This window comes from Terrapene carolina, unplaced genomic scaffold (assembly GCF_002925995.2).
Source record: "Terrapene carolina triunguis isolate 2854851 unplaced genomic scaffold, T_m_triunguis-2.0 Scaffold210, whole genome shotgun sequence".
Lineage (NCBI taxonomy): Eukaryota > Metazoa > Chordata > Testudines > Emydidae > Terrapene > Terrapene triunguis.
The window spans coordinates 43,667,969-43,691,723 of record NW_020664561.1 but is presented as its reverse complement, the minus strand read 5'-3'; the positions used below and the strand labels follow the sequence as shown (position 1 = coordinate 43,691,723).

The following is a 23,755-nucleotide window of genomic DNA, read 5'->3' as shown; positions in this document are numbered from 1 at the left end:
GGATTAGATTATTGCAATGGCCAGGAATTGCAGTATAGGGGTTGTGCCTACAGAGGGATTCTGTTGTGTCCCAGTAGCCTGTCTGTAGGTTGGGATGTGTGAATTTCTTCTCCAGCATCTCTTGCTTATATCCCTGTCCAAAGCCATTTTAGTCAGCTTTGTGCAGGGCAGAGGATATTTCAGCCACAGGGAATCTGATTTTTTTAATATATTTATGGAAGTCAAGTACCTCATAAATCAAATACTGATCCAAATTTTCTACCAGAAGGTTTTGATCTCTGATGCTTTTCAGCAGATTTCAAGAAATGTAGCTATCATTTATAATTTGTATTCTATTTGCACATGCATATAGAAAGAGATAAGATGTATTTACCAAGAGAAAATATAGGAATCTCTCTCACCTCTACTTTGTAGCCCACACAGCATGCAAAACCAAAACAGATTATGGGCTGAATTAGACCCCCTGGGTTTGTATGAAACTCTGCATGTTAGGATAATCATCATGTTTATCACATTTATCAAATTGTAGCAAAGCAAAACAGTGATGTATACTGCATGTATAAACACTCCTACATATGTTCATTATTCAGTATTAGTATAGCATGGAAAGAAAAATAAAGCAACCTTTTAAGGATTGCAATTGCCTTCTCAGAAACAGTGTCTAACCTGGCCATTAACAAAATACAGATTAATTATGAAAAAAAATGTATAAGACAAATAGTATCCCTAGTGGGGCCCTGCAAGCCAGTGCAAATTTAGAGTAGCTTTAAGGAGTCTCTAAGTTACACCATGGATCGGGGACAGAAAGAGGGTGAAAAGCCACCATTGCCCCCCTCTTTTAGGTGCCTTGAGCACTGCTCCTGCATACCTGAGGATCTGGATCAGAACACCTACCAGGGTGTAGGACTAAATCAATGACTTTAAAAGAGATTTAATTTTTCAGTCTTTCAGATCTGCATCATTGCTAGTGTCCAGTATTACTTGCAGAGATTACTTAGGGGCCAAAAATATTTGCAGAAGACGTTTAACTGTATCAGCATCTGAGGAAACATAGGTTTTGTTGTCAAGCAATATTATCGGTTTCACCAGATAAAGCTGTTGCTTGAATGTTTAATGCTGAAAACAAATGTTAAATTTCAATTAATTCTTTCTCACTTTTTGTTTTGTTTTTGTTTTTGTTTCTTACACTGAAGCGTGGGAAGATCATTGGACCAGATCCTCAGCTGGTGTAAATAGCCATAGCGCCACTGAACTCAATAAAGCGATGTTATTGTACATGGTGCTGAGGATCCTGTGTGAGGAGAGCTTCCAGTGGAGTTCTGCACAGAGTGGCCCCACATTATCTTGCACACTGAGGATGGGTCTCTGTGCTGGCTATGAACAGCCTGGAATGGAAGGCTCTTGCTGGAAGCAGACTGGCTGAGGTGATTACGCAGATCCAGTGCCCTAACATTCCATGCAAGTGGTGCCGAGGGATTGAAGCTGGAATTCCAGTCCACAGCCTGGGATAGCAGCCATTGGAGGCAAAAGGGCAGTACTGTTGTCTTGTGCATTGGAGTTTGCCGTTCCTTTCAGCCACTCCCACTCTTCGCCCGCAGCAAGCCAATTACTCTGTTTTTCTGCAGGCTACCTGAATTCCACAACTAAAAGGGTACCAAAGATAAACACAGGTTTACAGTGGGGAGCTGATAAAGTGTCTAAAGAAAAAAATCACCAATGAGGGGAAGTGGATCCAAATTAAGTGAGGAAGATACATCTGGTTAAATTGACTATATCGAGCAGAACAGATGAATCACGATGTGATGGTACTAATGGAAAGGATGTTATTGATGGAGCTGTCAGCAAGTATTCTAATAGCAAGCCTTCAATTTCAGGTTTATGGGGGGTTTAACCACCAAAAAAGTAAACATATGTAACAAGGAGGGATGTAGGAAATGTTCGGTGTTGTGCTGTTCAAAAGGAAGAAAAATGTCCCTCTACGTGCATTGCAGCTGATAAAAATTGCCAGAATGCTTTTTCTCCATTTACTGATGTTAAACATTGTACTGTAATAGTATAATGTCCTTATGATTTTCTAAATCTCATCAATAAGGAGGAGATTATCTGCTTATCTAATTATTGAATCTCTTGTGGCAGAGGAGCCATTACCACTAGCAGATCTAACTCATCCATATAGTTCCCTCCCTAATTAAAGGGTCTTTGCAATTTCAAAATAAGTAAATCAAAAGTAAAAACTGCTAGCACACAAGGGCATAAAATGAAGGGCCAGATTTGTCACGGGATAAGAGGGAAGATCCTTTCATGGATTGAGAACTGGTTAAAAGACAGGGAACAAAGGGTAGGAATAAATGGTAAATTTTCAGAATGGAGAGGGGTAAATAGTGGTGTTCCCTAAGGGTCAGTCCTAGGACCAATCCTATTCAACTTATTCATAAATGATCTGGAGAAAGGGGTCAACAGTGAGGTGGCAAAGTTTGCAGATGATACTAAACTGCTCAAGATAGTTAAGACCAGAGCAGACTGTGAAGAACTTCAAAAAGATCTCACAAAACTAAGTGACTGGGCAACAAAATGGCAAATGAAATGTAATGTGGATAAATGTAAAGTAATGCACATTGGAAAAAATAACCCCAACTATACATACAATATGATGGGGGCTAATTTAGCTACAACTAATCAGGAAAGAGATCTTGGAGTCATCGTGGATAGTTCTCTGAAGACGTCCATGCAGTGTGCAGCGGCAGTCAAAAAAGCAAACAGGATGTTAGGAATCATTAAAAAAGGGATAGAGAATACAATGGAGAATATCTTATTGCCCTTATATAAATCCATGGTACGTCCACATCTTGAATACCGTGTACAGATATGGTCTTCTCATCTCAGAAAAGATATACTGGAATTAGAAAAGGTTCAGAGAAGGGCAACTAAAAGGATTAGGGGTTTGGAACGGGTCCCATATGAGGAAAGATTAAAGAGGCTAGGACTTTTCAGCTTAGAAAAGGGGGGGATTAAGGGGGGATATGATAGAGGTATATAAAATCATGAGTGGTGTGGAGAAAGTGAATAAGGAAAAGTTATTTACTTGTTCCCATTATATGAGAACTAGGGGCCACCAAATGAAATTAATGGGCAGCAGGTTTAAAACAAATAAAAGGAAGTTCTTCTTCACACAGCGCACAGTCAACCTGTGGAACTCCTTGCCTGAGGAGGTTGTGAAGGCTAGGACTATAACAGGGTTTAAAAGAGAACTAGATAAATTCCTGGAGGTTAAGTCCATTAATGGCTATTAGCCAGGATGGGTAAGGAATGGTGTCCCTAGCCTCTGTTTGTAAGAGGGTGGAGATGGATGGCAGGAGAGAGATCACTTGATCATTACCTGTTAGGTTCACTCCCTCTGGGACACCTGACATTGGTCACTGTCGGTAGACAGGATACTGGGCTGGATGGACCTTTAGTCTGACCCAGTATGGCCATTCTTATGTTCTTATTTTCAATTGCTCAGCACCCACAACCAGGACCATATTTTCAAAACAGCTCAACTCCCATTTGGGCACCTAAATAAGAGCTAGATTTCAACAGTGCTCCACTCTCAACTTTTTGGAAACTCTGCCCCAACCTATAGGTACATGTTCTATGGCTGTTGTGGCTTGTAAAAGTCATCTACAAGTCTCTGCCCCATTACATTATAGTCAGCATCAGCACCCCCTCAATGGACTAATGATGGAAGTTTGGCATACAGTGTCATCATCACTGTTATTGATTCAGTAGTTCCTATCACTAAAGGGAGAGTATAATTTACGTGGAAACCAAGTAAATCAAAGGGGATTTTTCTTATCATAGTGCCACAGAATACAGCTAAAAGCTGACCCAAGAGCTACTATCTGAGTTCCCTCACTGAGGGTCAGGTGTCTGCTCTGCTAGCCAGAAAATGCAAAAGGGGGACTTAGTTGTTTCTAAACAAAATGAAGGGGGAACCCTAAAATCCTGTCCGGACAAGCCATAGCATGTATCCACACAGCAGAGTGGCTCTGTTACTAGCTGTCAACAGCACTCGAGTTTCAGCCTGTACCTGCTGACAGGCCAGCTAGCTTGGGTATAAAACACCACCACACTCGAGCTAGAGGTTTTTGTGGAAGGATGAAAGGCAGGCTAGGGACAACACTCGAGAGCCCAGTGTGTGAGAACAAAGAATCCAGCCCAGAGGCCAGTTGGAGCACCCCCACAGCAAGCAGCATTTGGCAGTGCATGCAAACCAAGAGGATGTACAAAAAGTTCAGCTAATGAATGTTTTCTTTGCAGCACACAGCTGTGTAAATATTACCTCAATATCTCCTGCCACATCCCTCTCACTCTTAGACATTGTGTGTATAGTGATACAAGTGAACTTAGCATTTTTGTAGCCCACCGTCGTATCCTGACACACCTAGGCGATAACACGTTTGAGCTCTTAGCCCTGCCTGTGAAAACAACGATGCCACGTGATGCATCTTTAAAAGCAGACTATGATCTCATTTGTCTAAAGACAGCTTTACTAAAATGTTCCAGGATCCTAATCATGGAACTAGGTCTAATAAAATCTTAATCATATTTACAATTACTGCACCAAGATTTGCATGACACCCACTTATTATACTGTGGTAGATGAAAAGGGGCTGAGCCAGGGCCGCACACCATTTACAGCTGCAACCCAAAGTTCATTTCTATTCAGATTAACCTACATGAGAAGCTGTGTTAAGTTATAGAAACTTTCCCCAAATCTGCTTTTAAGTCAATATTCATTTGAAGCTATTTGCCTTTCCTATTTTCTCTGTGGTTGTTATGGAGATAAAATTCTCTCTGTATGCATGATGTATCCTTTATACAATAGGACAGTGAAACTGACATTTTTGCATCACTCACCGTTTCGAGACAGATGCTTGCACCACCATGGATATAAATGATTAAATACTTTACTGTGCTTTTTGGCTGGACACAAGGGGCCTGATCCTGTTGGTTATTGAGCAGTCTCAACTTCCACTCACTTCCCCTCTACACTACGTGCTAATTTGGGGCCAATGGAGCTGCATAAGTACAGATCCAGTCACCCCTCCACAGGCTCTGCACTCCTTCCCGTATTCCTCTCCATGATGATTTATTTAAGTGAAGGGAAGCTTCTGTTGTAATGTGACCTCTCCATACAAAGGTGGGCTGTGGGAAGAAGGGCACAGCCACCAGCTATGCTAGCTCTGCAACTGTTTGGGGACTCTCTCCCATGCTATGGACTCCTCAACTGGGGAGATGCTGGTGGTTTCTGCCCCCTTTATGCTGTGGTGTAAAGGAGTGGAATGGAGGCAGCGGAATGGTGTTTCTCTGTTCAGATGGGACAGGAATGAATTTTCAGAATTCATCCTTTTTTGGCCTCTTGCAATTTGGCTATTCATTGGCCTTTGCAGAGCAGCTTCTTAGGGATGAGAAACAATCTGTTACACTTTCAAAATACTACAAACTAGCCCCAAATCCTTTCCAGACACTGTTTGCAACAAATAAATATTAACTATATAAACATGCTAGTCACCATCTATACTTATGCCCTCCCTCAAGGTAACTTATTTAGATAGCTGTGTATGTGAATAGCTTTCATTATGAATAAAGCATAAAAGGCAATGCATATCCGCAAGATCTATTTTTCTATATTGAACACCTCTAACATAAATAAAGATTGGATTTGACTGTTTTTGAACAAATAACCATTTATTATGGAGGATTTTCAGCCAGTTTAATTTTCTAGTTTGAAGAAACAAGATCCTTGTGTCAAGGTAACAAATGAGTTACATTAAATCATAACTAAAATAATGAGACTATCTGCCACATTGGTTTACAGGGACAAGGTGGGTGAGGTAATATCTTTTATTGGACCAACTTCTATTGGTGAAACAGACAATTTCTTGAGCTTACGAAGAGCTCTGTGTAAGCTCGAAAGCTTGTCTCTCTCACCATCAGAAATTGGTCCAATAAAAGATATTACCTCACTCACCTTCTCTCTCTAATATCCTGGGACTAACATGGCCACTACAACTGTGTAAACAACATTGGTTTACCAAAAACTTCAGACTGTCACACTTGCCTGAACCTAAACTGGGCCAAAAATTCACTCCCAACATCAAACAAACATAACATTGAAAAGCCACCAGAAAAATACTTTGGGCAGGTTTCTGCCATGTAAGGTTGCTGCTACATGCCATACAAGTGGTGCACTTTGCCCCTATGCTGGGCTGCAGAGATCTTCTCTTCACAAGGCAATCCACTGACACAGAAGTTCTTATGCCAGTGCCAATCCACCTCCCTATTGCTGGCACGGTATAGAAGAATGTGAGTGGTCAGGATGCCCTTTCACTACATCAGTTTTCTGGTGTTGGGAGGGCGGGAGGCTAGCAGAGAGTGTAAATTAGAAGAGCCTCAGCCAAAGGTGTCCAGTTCTGTATACAAAGGGAGCAGGATCATGATGTTGCTCAACTGAGCCTTAAACTTCCTTTTCCTTCCTTTGCACTGTGTCCAGCACAACTGTAGCTGTGGTTCTGTCCCTCCATGTTTATTCAATGTTAATTCACCCACAAATCTCCATTTTTAAAATGATCATGAATCTCTTAACCTTAGCTCTAAATCCCAAAGTAATCACATAAGACTCTACCCATTAGACAATGAACAGAGATTATTCAGTTTCCTTGTACCACATCAAAATAGCAGCTTCCTTCCACCCAGTGATTACAGTTGTGATTAACTGCAGAGTTCAAGGTGAAAAAATAATATGGTTCCAAGCATATATGGCTTCCTCTAACCGCCACAAAACCCAGTGCCAGATATTTCAATTAGAGTCTACCAAGGTCACAAAATCAATTTCTTATCAGCCAAAAACACACATACTATAAATTTTATTTTCAAAGCATAATCTCCAAATTAAATCTGTGTACCTAAAAAAATATACAGGGCAAAAAAACGGTTCTTGGGTTCCCTCACCCACTCAATAGCATTTTCACAAATGGCACCTGGCTTTGTGCTCTGTATTTAGAATACAATGTTTGGTTAGATTCTGATCTTCTTGGAGAATGTCATTATCTCTTTCGACGGCAAATAGAGGCCCGAAGTGTCAATTTCCTTCTTAAAGTCTTTTATCCATACAAGATTTATACAGGGTTAGACGTCCTGTCTGCCAGTAGCTCAGTTGGCAATTTTTCACAGTCATACACAGAAAAATTGTGCACCGGCATATCATCCTGGATAAATTACACATTTCAAATGAGGTTGTATGCACACCACCACCACCTCTGCCCAGTTCATACCAGGGAAAAACTAAGAGCAAGTCCTCTAATGTTAAGCTAGATAAGTTATGCAATGGGGACACAATAAATTGAACAGACCAGACCAGCCACACATAGAGAAATAATTTACATACCGGTACTTTATAGAAAACAGTAAGGTACCTGCACAGAAATGATATTCTCTTTCACATGTATAATTCTTTGGGATCCTACTTTAGCTAACACATTTTTTCTAAGCTCTCTGCTTAGCCACAAATACAACTGCGGTGACTAACAGTTGGCAAACTTTACTACTGTCTAAGTCTAGGTACTGGATCTAAACATCTAAAGGTAATGGAAATTATGCAAGCAATTCCTTCCCATTAAACCCCAGTATACATTTGATCTTTTAAGAAAGTGTTAAGTCTTACAACACAAGTAAAACAATAGCAATTTTATATTTCTTTACATTTTCTTGTTAGAAAGATAACTTCATATTTTTGTTCCAAATATTTTTCTAGGGAATATATTGCATGTAAATTCAATTTCATACATAGCTGTACACACACACACATAGGTGTATACTCAAATATACACACATTAATACATACACACATGCTGGAAATACATACCTTCACTTTATTTCAGACAAACAAGCTAGTTATATGTATTTGTTACTTCTGGACCTTGGGACCGCTTTACTTTTGATACTAGAGATACCGATATAAAATCATATCTTTGGTAGACACAAAGTAGAGCAGACTCTAAGATAATACATTTACAGCTTCTTAAATGAATTTTCCCACATCCTCTAAGCATGTAATACGCTGATTGATTTTAGAGCCACAAAGCAGGATGAAAAGGATCTTTCTTAGAGAAAGGAAGTCAGCAACACTTGGCGAATGTTAAAGCACATTTTTAATTAAATAAACAAGTATTCATCCATATTTGGATAATCAACTTGAAGGTTTACGAACATTTCTGAGAAGGGGAAACTAACGCTTTTCTATCACATCAGCTACCCACCTTTTTTTTAGCTCTATTCAGAGGCTATCAGAAGCAATTTAGAAGAGTGTAGGGATATGATTAAAGATGTGAACAGAGGAAGTTTTGCTCCTTCTGGCCCATTCAGAAAATTTATTTACTGAACTTTACTCATGTTCAAAGCATGATTTCAAATGAAATAAAATACAAACAAAACAAACAAAAAAGGATTTTTTTTCTGTCATCTGAGAGATACATAACTTGTAGAACATGTAAAATCTCACCATTTCTTCACAGTAGCCTGTTTCATAGGACCCATTCACATTTTAAATATGCACCCTAGCCAAGAAACAACATGCCAAATTATTTTCAATTTGTTCAAATCCATCTGTCTACTGTTGTTTTATGTGAAGATGAAATAATGACAAATACAACTGTTTAGGCCCCAATAATTATGTATGTAATAATAAATACTTAGTGCGTGTATAGTGCTTTTCATCCATAGATCTCAAAGTGCTTTTTCAAAAGTGGGTAAGTAATTGTGACCTTGGGAGCTCCTTAATGCCAACTGGCAGAGTACCCAACATACTGTAACTCATATCAGGCCTGACACTGTCCCCAGCACACTGTTGTCATAATATGTATCAGAAAGATGTCTTGTTAGCAATCATACCTAAACTGGTGACATGCTAGTCCCGAAAATCACTGTGCAATGTATGTAGGGGTTGCATACACTGGGGGGGAAAGGATAGATCAGTGGTTTGAGCATTGGCCTGCTAAACCCAACGTTGTGAGTTCAATCCTTGAGGAGGTCACTTAGGGATTTAGGGCAAACTCAGTACTTGGTCCTGCTAGTGAAGGCAGGGGGCTGGACTTGATGACCTTTCAAGGTCCCTTCCAGTTCTAGGAGATAGGATATCTCCATTTATTTATACAGGGAGTTATATATGTGTGCTAGAAATATGTCCTTCAAATGTGGTTGAGAGGCAGTGCATTCATTAAGCCTATCCTAGACAAGGAATATGGTTTCCCCTTTCTGACTGGCCTGATAACAGGCAGAGGACAAAGTACATTTACATACAAGGTAAACAACCCCATCAAGCTAACAAGCAGGGAGAACAGTTTAACGATCATGCCAGGGGACAGAATCTGCATCCCAGGAAGCCCTGCTAGCCCTTGAGTCAGAGACAATGGACTTTGGGTAATATTAGCAAAAAGACGTTTTAGGAATCCATCACTTAGCGAACATGGGGAACAGCATCCTCTGAACCTGTGAAAGCTGGATCTCCTGGCCAGCAGGGCTATGGCTGCTGGTAAATTGATTTAGGTAAGAAGATTGCTTAGACAAAGATTGTAACTTGCTAAACTTAAGTTTTAGTCTCTAGAAAATGTGTTTTGTTTTGTTTGTAACCATGACTATCTCTTTTTTCTCTTGCTTCATATCATTTATATCTCTGTTCTTTGTTAATAAATGTATTCTTACTTTGACCATAAACTATCTCAGTGCTGTTATATTGAATTACCGTATGAGTTCTCAGCTAAGCTAACAGGCTGGTGTGCACTCTGCTCTTTGGAGTCAGTGAACTTAATAATTTCTGAGTATCTAGTGAGAGGGGACTGGGCACTGCACAGAGATGTCTCTGGGGCCTGGGGTTCATTGATCGTTGCCACGAAGGCAAGGTTTGACTGGCAGAGTCTTGAGGAGTATGCTGGTAAAGCAGACAGGCCAGTGTGGCAGGGAGCTGACACAGTCTAATCTCCAGCAAAGCTCACTTTTGCTGACACAGGGGGATAACACAGTGGCTGACAGTTCTGGGTGTCCTCAGCAGAACGTCACAGAGAGGTGAAGTGATTTGTCAAAGGTTAACCTGCAAGTCAGTGGCAGAACCAAGAATAGAACCAGGTCCAGTGACTGACTCCATGCCCTATCCACTATACCACTCTGCCTTTTGGTATGAGGACAGATATATGCACTTGGTTCTTTTTCAGATAATCTATCATCTGGATCCTTGCAGATATGTGGCTTATCCTGAAAGAATGAACCATAATCATATTTTAAAAAAACCTCATCCAATGAGTTGGATGACATACACTGAACAAAATTTTAAGATCCAGGCCGGCATCTTTGTTGGAATCCCACACGAGGGTCTTGCATTCCAACGTCCCTTTGCTTCACTGCCAGCTCTGTTCGTGATAGTTTTAATCTGTGCTATCTGTGCTAACATGAATTCTTAGTTACCTCATCCTGTTGGCGCCCAAGAACAGGGCCAGCAAAGATGTGGAGGTACGATGTAGTGGGCTCGCTCACACCACATGCACATCCATATCCACAATGAACATAGCATATCCTGGGTTTTCTTCTGATGTCTCCAGTCAGCCACCGAAGATGTTCAGATTGGGTTGGCTGCTTGGGAGAGTTGATAACGTGAGTGCAGTGTTTGTTGTTTTTGTTTTTTGTGTAGGCAGAAATGCAAATAAATAAATACATTTGAAAAATCAGGTTTATGCAGAAGGTCATACTTTGGACATCTCAGCCCTGACAGCATCACTTTAAATAAGACACAACTAGATAATTTGTCTTTTAAAGTGTTGGCCTTTTAGATAGGTAAATATAGCATCCTCCATCAAAGGATCTCATGTTACAATTATTAATAAACAAAGCCTCACATAGCACCTTGGGAAAGGAAATATGATTATTCACATGTCACAGCTGGGAAAATGAAACAATGTTGGATAACACGCCCAAGATCAGAGGCACGAAACATTTCAACAAATATATTCTTTTCTATCCTGGATTTTCTTCTTCAGATTTTATATTGTTCATCCGGAATCACATATTTTCTTTAGAGAGGAGCCAATAATATAGGACCCGCTCCTGAGCAAAACGGAAGCCTCTGTGACGGCTCATGTACAGAACTCTTCAGGAGAAGTTGTGGCTACCTAAATCAGCACCATGTCTACGTCTGCACTTTTTCTGGGGGGCAGAAATAGACTCGGCCCAGGCATCCTGGCATGCTTTGAAAATGCTCTGAGCATGTGTAACCCACGCACCTGCTGGGTGTGTTGTTCTGTCCCATCTAGTGGCACCGAGACCATTTAGAGAGAGAGATTAATGAGTCTGCTCTACAGCCTTAGCTAAGAGCCAGTTGGCTTTTAGCTCATGCGGTGGAGGCTCATGCACTAAACTCCAGAGATCCCCGGTTTGATCCCGCCCGCTGACGACCGGGGTCTGTCGGCATTACAAGTGGGGGCTCATCTGGGATTTCAACTGGGAAGTGTCTGAAACTCAGGACGCGCTTCCTCAGCTAAGGGAAGTATGTAACCCACACACCTCCTGGGTGTGGTGTTTTGTCCCATCTAGTGGCACCAAGACCATGTTTAGAGAGAGAGATTAATGAGTCTGCTCTACAGCCTTAGCTAAGAGCCATCTGGCTTTTAGCTCATGTGGTAGAGGCTCATGCACTAAGCTCCAGAGAGCCCCCGTTCAAACCTGGCCGCTGACAACTAGGGACAGTCAGCATTACACATGCTCAGTATGCCTCAAGTTTGCTAATTAAACTAATGTTAGCCCATGTGGAGGAGAGGACTGGACACATCACCCCTTGGGACTCCTTCACAACTCCATGTTGCAGAGCTGTGCTTCAGGTCAGCCTTTCTAGCCTCCTGATCTGCAAGAAGGATTGACCTTCCTAGGTCAGCAAATTCCAGAAGATCCCTTACATTCTTTACTACATAAAGTACAGAATTTTAATAGAAGCACAAAGAAAACTTGAACCACATCCGTGTGCTGTATACCAAAGCCAGGCACCTTATTCACAAGACTATGCACACACTTCACTCAGCGAGCCCCTTCTCCCAGAATGATGGTCAGTCTCCCAGGAGGACCCTACCTAATAATATGAATGTCAAAGTCAGCCAATATTAATGCAAAGAAAAAAATAAAATTGCTTTCAATAGACGCTAGGGTTGGAGTACAATGTGTCGGTACCAAGCTTTTCATGGCTTCAGATCTTCATGAACAACGGACTGAGGACTTGATACTGCAAACTCCTAGTCAAGTGAGCAGTCCTTGCCCATTGACCTCAGCATAACTATTCATGTGAGGAACAGTTTGCAGGCTTGGAACTTTATTCACTTTCATCTTATTTACAGAAAGCCTGAGCTGCTGTAACAATGATGAGGAGGTGCAGTACCCAAATGGTGGCCTACAGAGGGCAGCACATGGGCTTACAGAGGGCAGGAGTACACACAATACTGCTGGGGACCCAGAGTGAGTACACTCAGTGACAGCCCCTATTACATTTGTACAATTTCCTTCTTCACAGACCCACAGCCTCTGGCCAGTGCACAGGAAGTGTAGAATACTCTGAGTTGCGTGCATGGATGTCAGCAATGGTGCCTCCTACCTTTGCACTACTAGGACATGATCAATCACATGGCTGTATCCTGAGCAGGTGCATTGCGGGATGATGGAGCAAAAGGGTTTAATAGATTTCAAGGCCAGGAGAGACCATTAGATGATCTAGTCTGATCTTATGCATAACACAGGCAAAATAATTTTCCCCCATTACCCCTATATTGAGCCTAATAACATGTGTCTGACCAACGCATATCATCTCCCAACAACTCTGCACTATGCTAAAACTGCTGTAATTTGGCTTTTATGGTTTCTGGTTACTGATACCAGTGACATGGATTTAGAAGTGGGTGGACTGGATCCTTTATGTTAGTGGTTTCAGACTTTTTGGTAAACATAGAAGTAAAAGCTTTGTGACATTTAATGATGCGTATCTGCTGCTAACAACAAAAATTATCCTTTGCTGGGCCAGCATTTAGACTAGACTGTTTGCTGCTAAAGACCATCTTTTTATAGAATAAAATGACTAGAGACAATGGTTTTATAGGGCCATGTTACTTTATAAGGAAATAATCTCTCTGGAAACCACACACCTATAGTATACCATTTATTGACCATAGGGACACTGATGAATCAAAACGAATTCAGTGACTGTCATGAAGGCTGGATGGCGGAATATGACAACATCACATTAGGGTGATAACCTGGTGTCTTGCAGGAGAGATCATCTTCAGAGTTGGCTAAAGCCATAAAGCCAGCACCGTGCTTCTCAATAAAACAAGACACATTAATAATATATCTACATTTGGATTTCCAGTAGGCTTTTGATTTGATTTAGCTGAATTTAGGTAAATTACCAACAATTTAACAGGGTTTCTGTATTTTGGTATAAAATATTACTTTACACAGGCTGTGATTCTAGAAAACTGATAAATATTACTCTATTGCATATTGGACAGAGAGACATGATTGCTTTTCAGAGCCCTGTGTCCTACTAAAGTTTAAAGTTGTCTTGATGGCATCATTCCCTTCTCGCTATGTCTGAAAAAATTGCATCTACTTTACAAATAAGATTGATTCATCTTTTAGAAGGCTAATTTTCAATGGACATTTAAAAGGAAATCTGGGAGGGATACTGTGTTCCTATTTTTCCTGCCTGCCTGCTTGGAACAAACAGCACTGCTTCATTTTCCTGCCATATTTTAGAAAGTTAAAGTAAACACGGTGATCACACTGTTTACTTAAATTTTCTGCAGTGTGCCAACAAAGCCGCAAATTGGCAGTCAGCATGCAAGAGGCAGCCAGTGTTGAAATGATAGAGCTGCTTGAGAAAGCTTAAACGGTGCCAGCCCATTTTTCTCTCTGTTTTAAAAATAAAAGATTGACTTCCATTAAGCTTCACTTCTGCACCCTGCTTTTCTCTAAAGGTCTGAAAGTTTTTTGGAATGGAGGAAGTCAGGATTACAAGCAACATGTAATTTACATGGCCAATTCTGTTCTCTTTAGCTTGTAAGGATGTTTTGTGTACAAAAGAAAAAGGTCACCCTTTTTATATAAAGAAAAGGATTTATGAAAGTGGCAGATATATTCTATTTATTTGTACAAAATCCACAGAAATCTTGCATGAAAGGAAGTTAATTCTCTGATAAATCAGTCCTATTTGGTTATATTTTTACTGTAATGCTAGCTTCATGCTTTACCTTAATGTTAGCTGTGCAAGTTCAATTACAGATGGAAGGAAATATGCAGCTAAAGCCATATGCATTATATTCAAAATATACTACTAGATATGCCCCTAAAGCGAGCCCTAGAAGGAAAACTATTACATTTTGTAAGGTCATTCTCTCTGCGTCATATTATAAATTGGGAGTTAGAGACACAGATCTTTTACAAGAAATAAGAGAAATATAAGGTGCATTTGCAGCAATGTAGTGTAAAGTTTGAAAAAGTGACTCATCTGTAGCTTTCTGGAGGATTATATTCAGACAGAATTTATCACTGTGTAAATTATAATGCTAATATATAGAAGATGCCAGATTCAGCAAACAGTCATTCCCATAGCTATGCTCACTCCTACACATATTCCCACTGAAGACAATGGGACTAGCCATGGAAGTAACTGTTTGCAGGATTGGATGAAACCGTGCTTCCTGAAGATCCAAAACATGACCTAATTGAAAACGCCTGATATCTGGTGGGAAAAAATCCACACGGTTCTAAATGGATAATTACTTTAAAATCCATGATTTTGACACCAGGAAATTAAATTCATATATATGTGTATCTTTATCTAGACACAGTGAGTCCAATAATTTTGTGTGCTCTGCAGTCACTTAGCCAGCTGGCAAAGAGAGGACAAATTAACTAACAAACCCCATTCCCTAAGGTATGCTGACATCAGTGATTCATGATTGATCAATGATAGTGCTAGGAAATAAGTAACAGGACTATATTGCCTTGTGCTCCACAATAAACTCAGAGGGAAATGTCTAAGTGTATCACATTGAAAAGACAGACTTGGCAGGAAAATAATTTTTACAAGTACTTAAAAGGTGTTACAAGCAACTGAGTGTAAAGAGACAAATTAAAACCACTTAGAAATAATTGAGCATGTCCCTTTAAATAAAGAGGGACAGTTTTATATAAACTGACTTGGAATTAAACTGACAACGGGTGTGTTTTGATGTTAAAAGCATTTTACAGAGAGAAAAATCATATCATGAAGACAAAAATGGAGCTTGAACTTCTTTTTCAAAAGAAACAGCTACTGTGGTTTGGTTGGTTATCAACGGAAAGATGCAATACAGAAGAGAAGATAGGCTTACGCAGTGCAACATTATTCATGTTAATGACAGTAATTATGACTGTTACAACCTTTCTAAATAACAAAAAGGGCTAAAATTCTTACAAAATGGCATTATATGCACTATTTAGAAAAAATGCTTATGTTAATGCATGATTGATGGTCTGCTTTGAAGGTGACTGAATTATCATCATAAAAGCCTAAACTTATTAATTGAAGAGAAATGTGTAGCTTTCTCTGGAATAGTAGAAACTTGTGCTGCATGCTTTATCTAGAACAATAAGATCTAATACATCATTAACCAACTGCAGCTTTGCTCTACATTTTTTAGCTTTAACCTAATTATGATGAGGTGTAGCTTGACTATATTTTTAATCCTTTTTAGAGCCTATCCAATTAAAATGGAGTGAACTTGTTTATGCTATTATAAGAATACATACATTGTTAACAATGTTATGCATAACACAGCCTCTCTTTCAGGAAGAGCACCCCATATATGAACTGCCCTATTAAGCTGGAGGGTAAGTGACTTTGGTGGTTTTAGAGGTAGTTTGTTATAGAAACTGTTGGTCTCACCTAACTGAGGCTTCTAAGGGATGTCTACACAGCAAAGAAAAACCCATGGCTGGCCCATGACAGCCTACTCAGGCTCAGTCTGTGGGGCTGTTTCATAGCCGTGTCCTGGGCTGTAGGTCCATGAAATGGGAGGATCCCAGAGCTCAGGCTCCAGCAAGAGACTGAAAGTCTCCATAGGAATGAAGCAGCCCTGCCACTTGAGGCCCACAAGCCTGAGTTGGCTGGCACAGGCCAGTCGCGGGCTTTTCTTTGCTGTGTAGACATACCCAAACAGTCTTGATTTCACTGTGATGCACCATGAATCTGCCTGGAAGCTGCCTTAATTGAATGCTTGTAGGAATTTGTTTTGAAGGATTCAGCCTCCTGACACTTAGGGCTTATCTACACTACCCGCTGGATTGGCGGGCAGCGATCGATCCAGTGGGGTTTGCTTTATCGCGCCTATGCTGAGCACTCTCCCATCAACTCCGGTGCTCCACCAGAACAAGGAGCGCCAGCGGAGTCAACAGGAGAGCATCTGCTGTCGACTTACCGCAGTGAAGACACAGCGGTAAGTAGATCTAAGTATGTCGACTTCAGCTATGCTATTCACGTAGCTGAAGTTGCGTATCTTAGATCGACCCCGCGCAGTAGCGTAGACAAGCCTTTAGCATAACTCTATACAGCTAATCAACCCCAAGGCTTTGAGAATGACTGATACTTATTGGTTACCATTTACACCAGCTGCAGTTTAAGACAAAAGTATCTCTATGTCTTTGGAGGAGGGATTTTTTTTAAAATAAACAAAATATAAACATTCAAAATACCTCAGACCTTGGGGAGGAAGGATAGTGAAAGAGGAAATAGGGATCTTTGCTGTGAATTTAATTGCTGACTCATAATTGCTCCTCACTGAAAAAATACCGAAGTGACACGATAAGGGGGCAGAAGGAAATGTGAGCTGCAAATAATATTAATTGAAATTCTTGGATTTTTTTCATTGAATAATGATTCACAAATAGAGGTCTTGATTCTGCAAACATGTATTGAGCATTGCAATCAATTAGATTAACTGATCTAGTGGATAGATCATTGGACTGGGATTCAGGTGACCTGGGTTTTTTGTCACTACAATTTTTCATTAATTGATCAGTTATATTTACACCCAAATGTTCCCTAGACACATGCAGGGAAGGCAGCTTTCCCAGGCAAGCACCTTCAAGTTCTGTGCTTTCATAAAAAGAAAGTAAATTTCTAACCTTTAGGCTTATGAACCTGAATCAAGGGCTCCCAAGTGCAGAGATGTTTTCTTTACTCTGCTCACAGCTAGTGCCAGTGCCTTTGTTTCTGCTCAGAGCTTTGCCAAGGTGCACTAGGGGAAGCTCTGACCAGAGTCTGGTTACTGTTCATGACTGCTATTAAAGACCTAGTGAGCAGCAGTGAAAACTGATAAGAATCAGGTCACAGTGCTGCAGCTGGGCATGGCTTGACGAGCAGCAGAGACAGGCACTACAGCTCTTCATTGCAAAGGGCAACTCACAAATGAAGGCTGGGGGCAGGGCCGGCTCCAGGCACCAGCCGAGCAAGCTCATGCTTGGGGCGGCAGATTCTAAGGGGCGGCTTCCCTCCAATTTTTTTTTTCTTGGTTTGCTGTTCCGTCCGCCTTGTAGGGGGCGCCGGCATGGAGGAGGGGAGCGCCCTGCTGGGAGCAGGCTGCGCACTCCGTCTGCCCCAGACGGTGCCAGGTCTGTAGCAAGCCCCGCAGGGAAGCCCGTGTCCTTCCCTGCCCGCCGAACGGAGTGGCGCTGAGCCCTCCTGGCAGGTGGTGTGGTAGGAGGGGTCGCGCGGCGAGCGCCCCGCTGAAGGAAGCCCTGGCCACCCCCCTTCTCTCTCCCCATCCTCCGCCCCCCCCCGCTAGCCGGGGTGTGCACTCCACCGCCCGGGGCACATCTGCAGCACTGGGCGCCTCCCTGCGCCCGCGCCCCAGCCGCCCGGCGCCGTTTGTTTGTTTTTTGCTTTGCCGCTCCGGCCACCCTGCAGGTTTTTTTGGTTTTTTTTTGCTTGGGGCGGCAAAAAAGCCAAAGCCGGCCCTGGCTGGGGGAGAGGAAGAGTATAGAGACCTCACTTGCAGCAGCCTGAAAGCAGAGAGAGGGATAGAGTAGCAGGACCTCCCTTTCTCTCCACATATGTTGCAGCAGCCCAGAATGCTGAGTAGAGATTGGGATGGGAGAGGGGAACAGAGAGAAAGAGAAATTCCTTAGCCCTTCCAGCAGCCAGAGGGATATGGCCGGAGGTGAGGGAAGCTTCAAAGTAATCAGATACCTATGAAAGATGGAGTCCACAAGGGACAGATTCCTGTTAGGAATCCCAGCATACTTCCCTTTCCAGCAGCTGGGGCGAAAGGGGGAACATTGGCTTATCAGTTATTAATATTAGGTGTCTAGAAAAGTTGCAAAGCCTTATGTGCAAGTGGATCGGTGTGAAGGAGTGTGGAAGTGGCAGTATTGCCTATCCAAGCTTCAAAAATACTGAGTCAGACCCCTCCAAAGTCATGTCATGGGCTTAAAATCCATGAGATTGGTTTAAAATATTGTATTTGGGACTCTTTATATTTGTCTTCTGTTTTATTAGTCTTTAGAGTTCACTTTTTCAAGCTTTTCTCCATAGAAAGTTATTTTTTTTTAATTAAATTTGAGATTCTCACATAATCACGGGGCTCCAGGATCTGGGGCTTTAGGAAAAGAACATCAGATATCATGAGAGTTGGTAGCACTGAGGTGGGCAGCAGTGGAAAAAGGCAGAAAATCAATGTAGGTGATCTATATAACCATTCTTTCCATAAATTGTGTACTTCTATTCTTGTAATCTTTCCAAAGCGGGGGTGGGGGTGGGGGGGAGAGGAGGACAGAAGGAAAAAATAGCTGAAAGTAACTTGGGGGAAAATATGTAATTATCATAGGAAAGAAAAGACAGACAAAGTGGAATGAAGTCCAACTTGGTAATATGGTAAATTACATTAAAATATTAGATAGAAAATTGATTGACAAGTTACAATGAAATACAGTACCCACTATTACTTTAAATTACCAGGGATAGTACTTCAGTTTTTTAGCCTTGGTGGCATGTCAACATAGGTATTATTCTGGTTATAAATTTAGTCCTCAAGCTAATAGGTACTGGGTATATTTTTCATGCCCTGTAGCAATGTACATAGGTAAAATAGGTTTACCGTGACAGGAAAGTATGCCATTTCCTGTGAATCCTGGGAAGCAATAGCAACCTTGTACTCCACCCTTAACTTCACACGCCGCATCTTTATGGCACGTCATGTTGCAGTTTGGAGAAGTGTAGCCATAGTCCAGCAGACTGGACACAAACACTGAAACAAATGTAAACCATGTTTGTTTGTTTGTTTCTAAAATGCATACTGAATTCTAAAATCAGATATGGGCAGGACATACCCAGCCAACTGGGGGCGTTCCAGCAATCAGACACATAGATGAACACAATATGTTAGGGAAGAGTCAGCACAGCTTTTATAAAGGGAAATCATGTCTCACCAATCTACTAGAATTTGAGAATTCTAAACCCAAACATGTGGACAAGGGTAATCCAGTGGATATAGCATACCCTGGACTTTCAGAAAGCCTTTGACAAGGTCCCTCACCAAAGGTTCTTTAGCAAAATGGGCAGTAATGGGATAAGAGGGAAGGTCCTCTCATGGATCAGTAACTGGTTAAAAGATAGGAAACAAAGGGTAGGAATAAATGGTCAGCTTTCACATTGAAGAGAGGTAAATAGCAGGGTCCCCAAAGAATCTATACCAGGACTACTGCTGTTCAACAAATTCATAAACAATCTGGAAAACAGGGTAAACAGTGAGGTGGCTAAGTTTGAAGATGATACAAAATTACTGAAGATATTTAAGTTCAAAGCTGACTGTGAGGAGTTACAAAGGGATGGTACAAAACTGGGTGACTGGGTAACAAAATAGCAGCTGACATTCAGTATTGATAAATGCAAAGTAATGCACATTGGAAAACATAATCCCAACTATACATATAAAATGATGGGGTCTAAATTTGCAGCTCCCATTCAAGAAAGTGGTCTTGGAGTCATCGTGGATCGTTCTCTGAAAACATCCGCTCAATGTGAAGAAGCAGTCAAAAAAGCTAACAATGATAGGAACCATTAGGAAAGGGATAGATAATAAAAACAGAAAAAATCATAATGCCACTATATAAATCCATGGTATGCCCACACCTGGAATACTATGTGCAGTTCTGGTTGCCCCATCTCAAAAAAGATATATTAGAAATGGAAAAGGTACAGAGAAGGGAAAAAATGTTTAGAGTATTGAACAGCTCCCATAAGAGGAGAGATTAAAAGGACTAGGACCTGTTCAGCATAGAAAAGAGATGATTTAGGTATGGTAGAGTTCTATAAAATCATGAGTGGCATGGAGAAAGTGAATAAGGAAGTGTTATTTACCCCTTCATATAACACAAAAACCAGGGATCACCCAATGAAATTAATAGACAGCAGGTTTAAAACAAACATAAGGAAGTACTTCTTCTCTCAATGAACAGTCAACCCGTGGAACTCATTGCCAGGGGATATTGTGAAGGCCAAAAGTATAACTGGGTTCAAAAAAGAATTAAGTAATTCCAAGGAGGATAGGTCCATCAATGGCTATTATTCAAGATGGTCAGGGACACAATCCCATGCTCTGGATGTTCCTAAACCTCTGACTACCAGAAGCTGGAAATGGAAAACAGTGTGTGTATCACTCAATAAATTGCCCTGTTCTGTTCATTCCCTCTGAAGCACTTTGCACGAGCCACTGTCAGAAGACAGGACATGGGACTAGATAGAGCATTGGTCCAACCCAATATGGCCATTCTTATGTTTTTATGTAAACATTAAAGAGTATGGTATCACTGAAGTGGTACAAAGGATTGAAGCTCCAGGCCTGCAAAACTTACTCCATAAGACTACTTACATGCTCAAAATTCAGTATGCATTTAAACCTTTGGAGGATTGGAACCTGTGTTCAACAAGCTTAAAATGATGATCAACATAAAAGGTACATAGTGGAGTGGGAAAAATCTTTGAAAGATTTTCAAAACTTTCTACTCCTTCCTATTGAAGATGCAGATACTTGCCTTTGTATCCAGGATTAAGCATGGAGTGTAATCCAAACTACCCAACAATAACCAGGTGAAAAATACCAGTGAGAGTTCCCCAGATAAATTTTTAAACCATGTCTACCCATATCTAGTTAACACAGAACATAGTCACAATCTGAAAGAAGATTAAACTCCCCTGGAACAACATTTGTAGCATTATCATTTTAAAATTATTTTAAAGGAAGTCTTTTTAATATCATGTCTGTGTTCCAAAACTGCTACCTTCTATTTTCTCCCACTAAATGATTCCTGAATTAAGAAGCTGCTTTCCCATTGTATAGTTTTCAACACAAAGAAAGACAGAAGAACGGCTGACTTTGAGGAAACTAACAGTTCACAAAAAATTATACATGCCCACATAAATATATATAATTAAGAAAACCAGGCAGCTAACACTGGAGGGAAAACACATTTCCGACTTTGTACTTTGCAAACCATTAGAAAGACATAAGGAAAGTTACAAAACATAAAGTCCCTTCTTGGTACTCCCTTCCCCTGCAGTTCTGCTTCTCTCTACCAAAATATCATGCTGAATACTTGCTAGCCTACTGTTACAATTACAGCTTTCGCTGCCCCTGAAGAGTTCAGTGAAAATTTGCTTTGCTGGACAAATAAAAATTTCATGAAAAAACTCAAAAAATTAAAAATTACATTTGTTTAAAAACTATATACAAACCAAATCAATTCATTTCCTACCAAGTTTCATCTTCTTGCTCATTTATTTTTACTGTTCAGAGCATCTTTCAGATATTAGAAGCAAAAAAGCTAGAGGAGAAGTGAAGTCCAAGAACATCCCTAACCAAGACAATCAATAGCATTGGTTTTACAGAGGAGATTACAGAATGAAATAAATGCAAGCACTTGAGGGATTCAGAGAGTTAATACTTATGGCCTTTAAGATGTTGGGGTTACCCTGATGAGATGGGATAGTCAAATGCAGCAGCAGCACTAACCAGAGTTCTGGGAAACTTTTAATCACTGTTACCCATGAGTTTTCCCCTCATCTGCCACTGACTCCATCCCATGCCTAGCCCCTGCAAAGTTGTCCCCCAGTTTCATCTTTCCAACCCCCACCACTTCTTCCACCTGCCCCTCACTTATTTGCGAAGCAAAATCACCTACCTAGGAGAGGGAGTAGTTTCATTGGTGGTGCTGCTATGCAGTGCTTGGTGTTGAGTCCCTGTGTAATAGAAGAACCTGCCCTGCCTTAGAATGTAGGAGCATGTGCGAAGTGTCTGCACACGCGCATTAGGAATGTGAAACCCCAGTGAAGCTGCTGGCCTTACCCTGCCCTTTACCCCAGCCTCATTCTCCCCCCCCCCAAAAAAAAAACTCCGTAGTGACTCAGGAGCTGGAGAGGGAGGGTAGAGAAGGAGAGGAACCGATCTGCAGGGGAAGATAAGGAGCAGATGAGAGAGCACAGGGGAATAAGCAGGCAGCAGGGGTAGGTATGGAGGGGATGTTGGAGTAGATCAGGGGGTGAGTAGGCTAGAGGAGTAGTTTGAGGGGCTCAGAGGGCAGTGGAGCGATGGAGAAGCAGATTGTCACTGTGAGGCGGTGGTGCAACAGATGGTGAGGGTGGAGGGTGGCAGGCCAGATGCAGAACAGATCAGTGGCAGGGAGGGTGGAGGCAGTTTAGGTAGTGGAGGGGGGCGGGGTGGAGCAGACCAGGGACTGGGAGGGTAGCAGTCGCAGAGTGTAGAGAGGGACGGGCCGTGGCGCAGATTGGAGCAGGGGAATACTGGACAAATCATAGAGGATGGGAGGAACAGACAGACAGAGGGGTGCACGGGGTTGATAAGCAGCTCAGAAGCTGCTGCATGTCTCCCCTGGCTGTTCCCTGTCAGAGCCCTAACACCTATCTCTGAGAGAAGACCCCCACTGCCTGTAGTTGTTCTTGTCCCTATTGCTTTCCTCATTTTGAGGGAGGTCCTAATTGCTGCCAGGCTCTGTCACTTTAAGGGTAACAGCCTGAGAAAAAGTACAGGAAATCCACTGAACTCTGCTTTGTGAGGAAAACAAAGACATGGAGACAGGGAGGAAGGAGGCAGGAAGGCAAATACATGGCTGGGAGTGTCAGGAGTAGAAGGAGCCAGCATTTCTAAGGATTTATGTGACTGAAGCAGAAAGTTATGCAGCAAGGCATATTCAGGAAGGTTGATTCAGCAAAGCACTTAGACACATGTTTACTGCTGATTGTCATAATCCCATCCCTAGTCAGCAAAGGGAGTGAATCAACAGGATTTAAGCCTGTGCTTAAAATTAAACATGTGCTTAAATCCTTTGCTGAATCAAGGCCTAAGCATGCAAGGAAGGATGGATTATTCCGACTAGGAAGATCGTTATACAGCAGGCATCCTTTTTCTCCCTGGAAATTCATGATATCTTGTACTGAAATGGTCACTGGTCTCTTGTCTCCAGCTTCTAGTTAAAAAAGGCAGGCCAACACAGGAAATGTACCAGGCAGGCTAGGATACTGTCATCATCCCAGCTCAGACAGTATTGCTGAGCTACCTTGGACTAGGGTGACCAGATGTCCCGATTTTATAGGGACAGTTCTGATATTCGGGGCTTTTTCTTGCATAGGCGCCTA

At 41.5% G+C, this 23,755-nt stretch overlaps 1 protein-coding gene across 1 annotated transcript in view; it reads right to left on the bottom strand.

The window, feature by feature from the left end:
• LOC113407216 (adhesion G protein-coupled receptor L4-like) overlaps positions 1-22,394 on the bottom strand; it is a 99,448-nt gene extending 77,054 nt beyond the window's left edge. The window contains exons 1-2 of the mRNA XM_026655414.2: positions 22,285-22,394; positions 19,203-19,352 (exon numbers count right to left, since the gene is read on the bottom strand). Coding sequence (XP_026511199.1) covers positions 19,203-19,352; positions 22,285-22,306 — 172 coding nt within the window. The 5' untranslated portion in view covers positions 22,307-22,394. The remainder of the gene's footprint in view (positions 1-19,202; positions 19,353-22,284) is intronic.
• Positions 22,395-23,755: the final 1,361 nt, after the last annotated feature.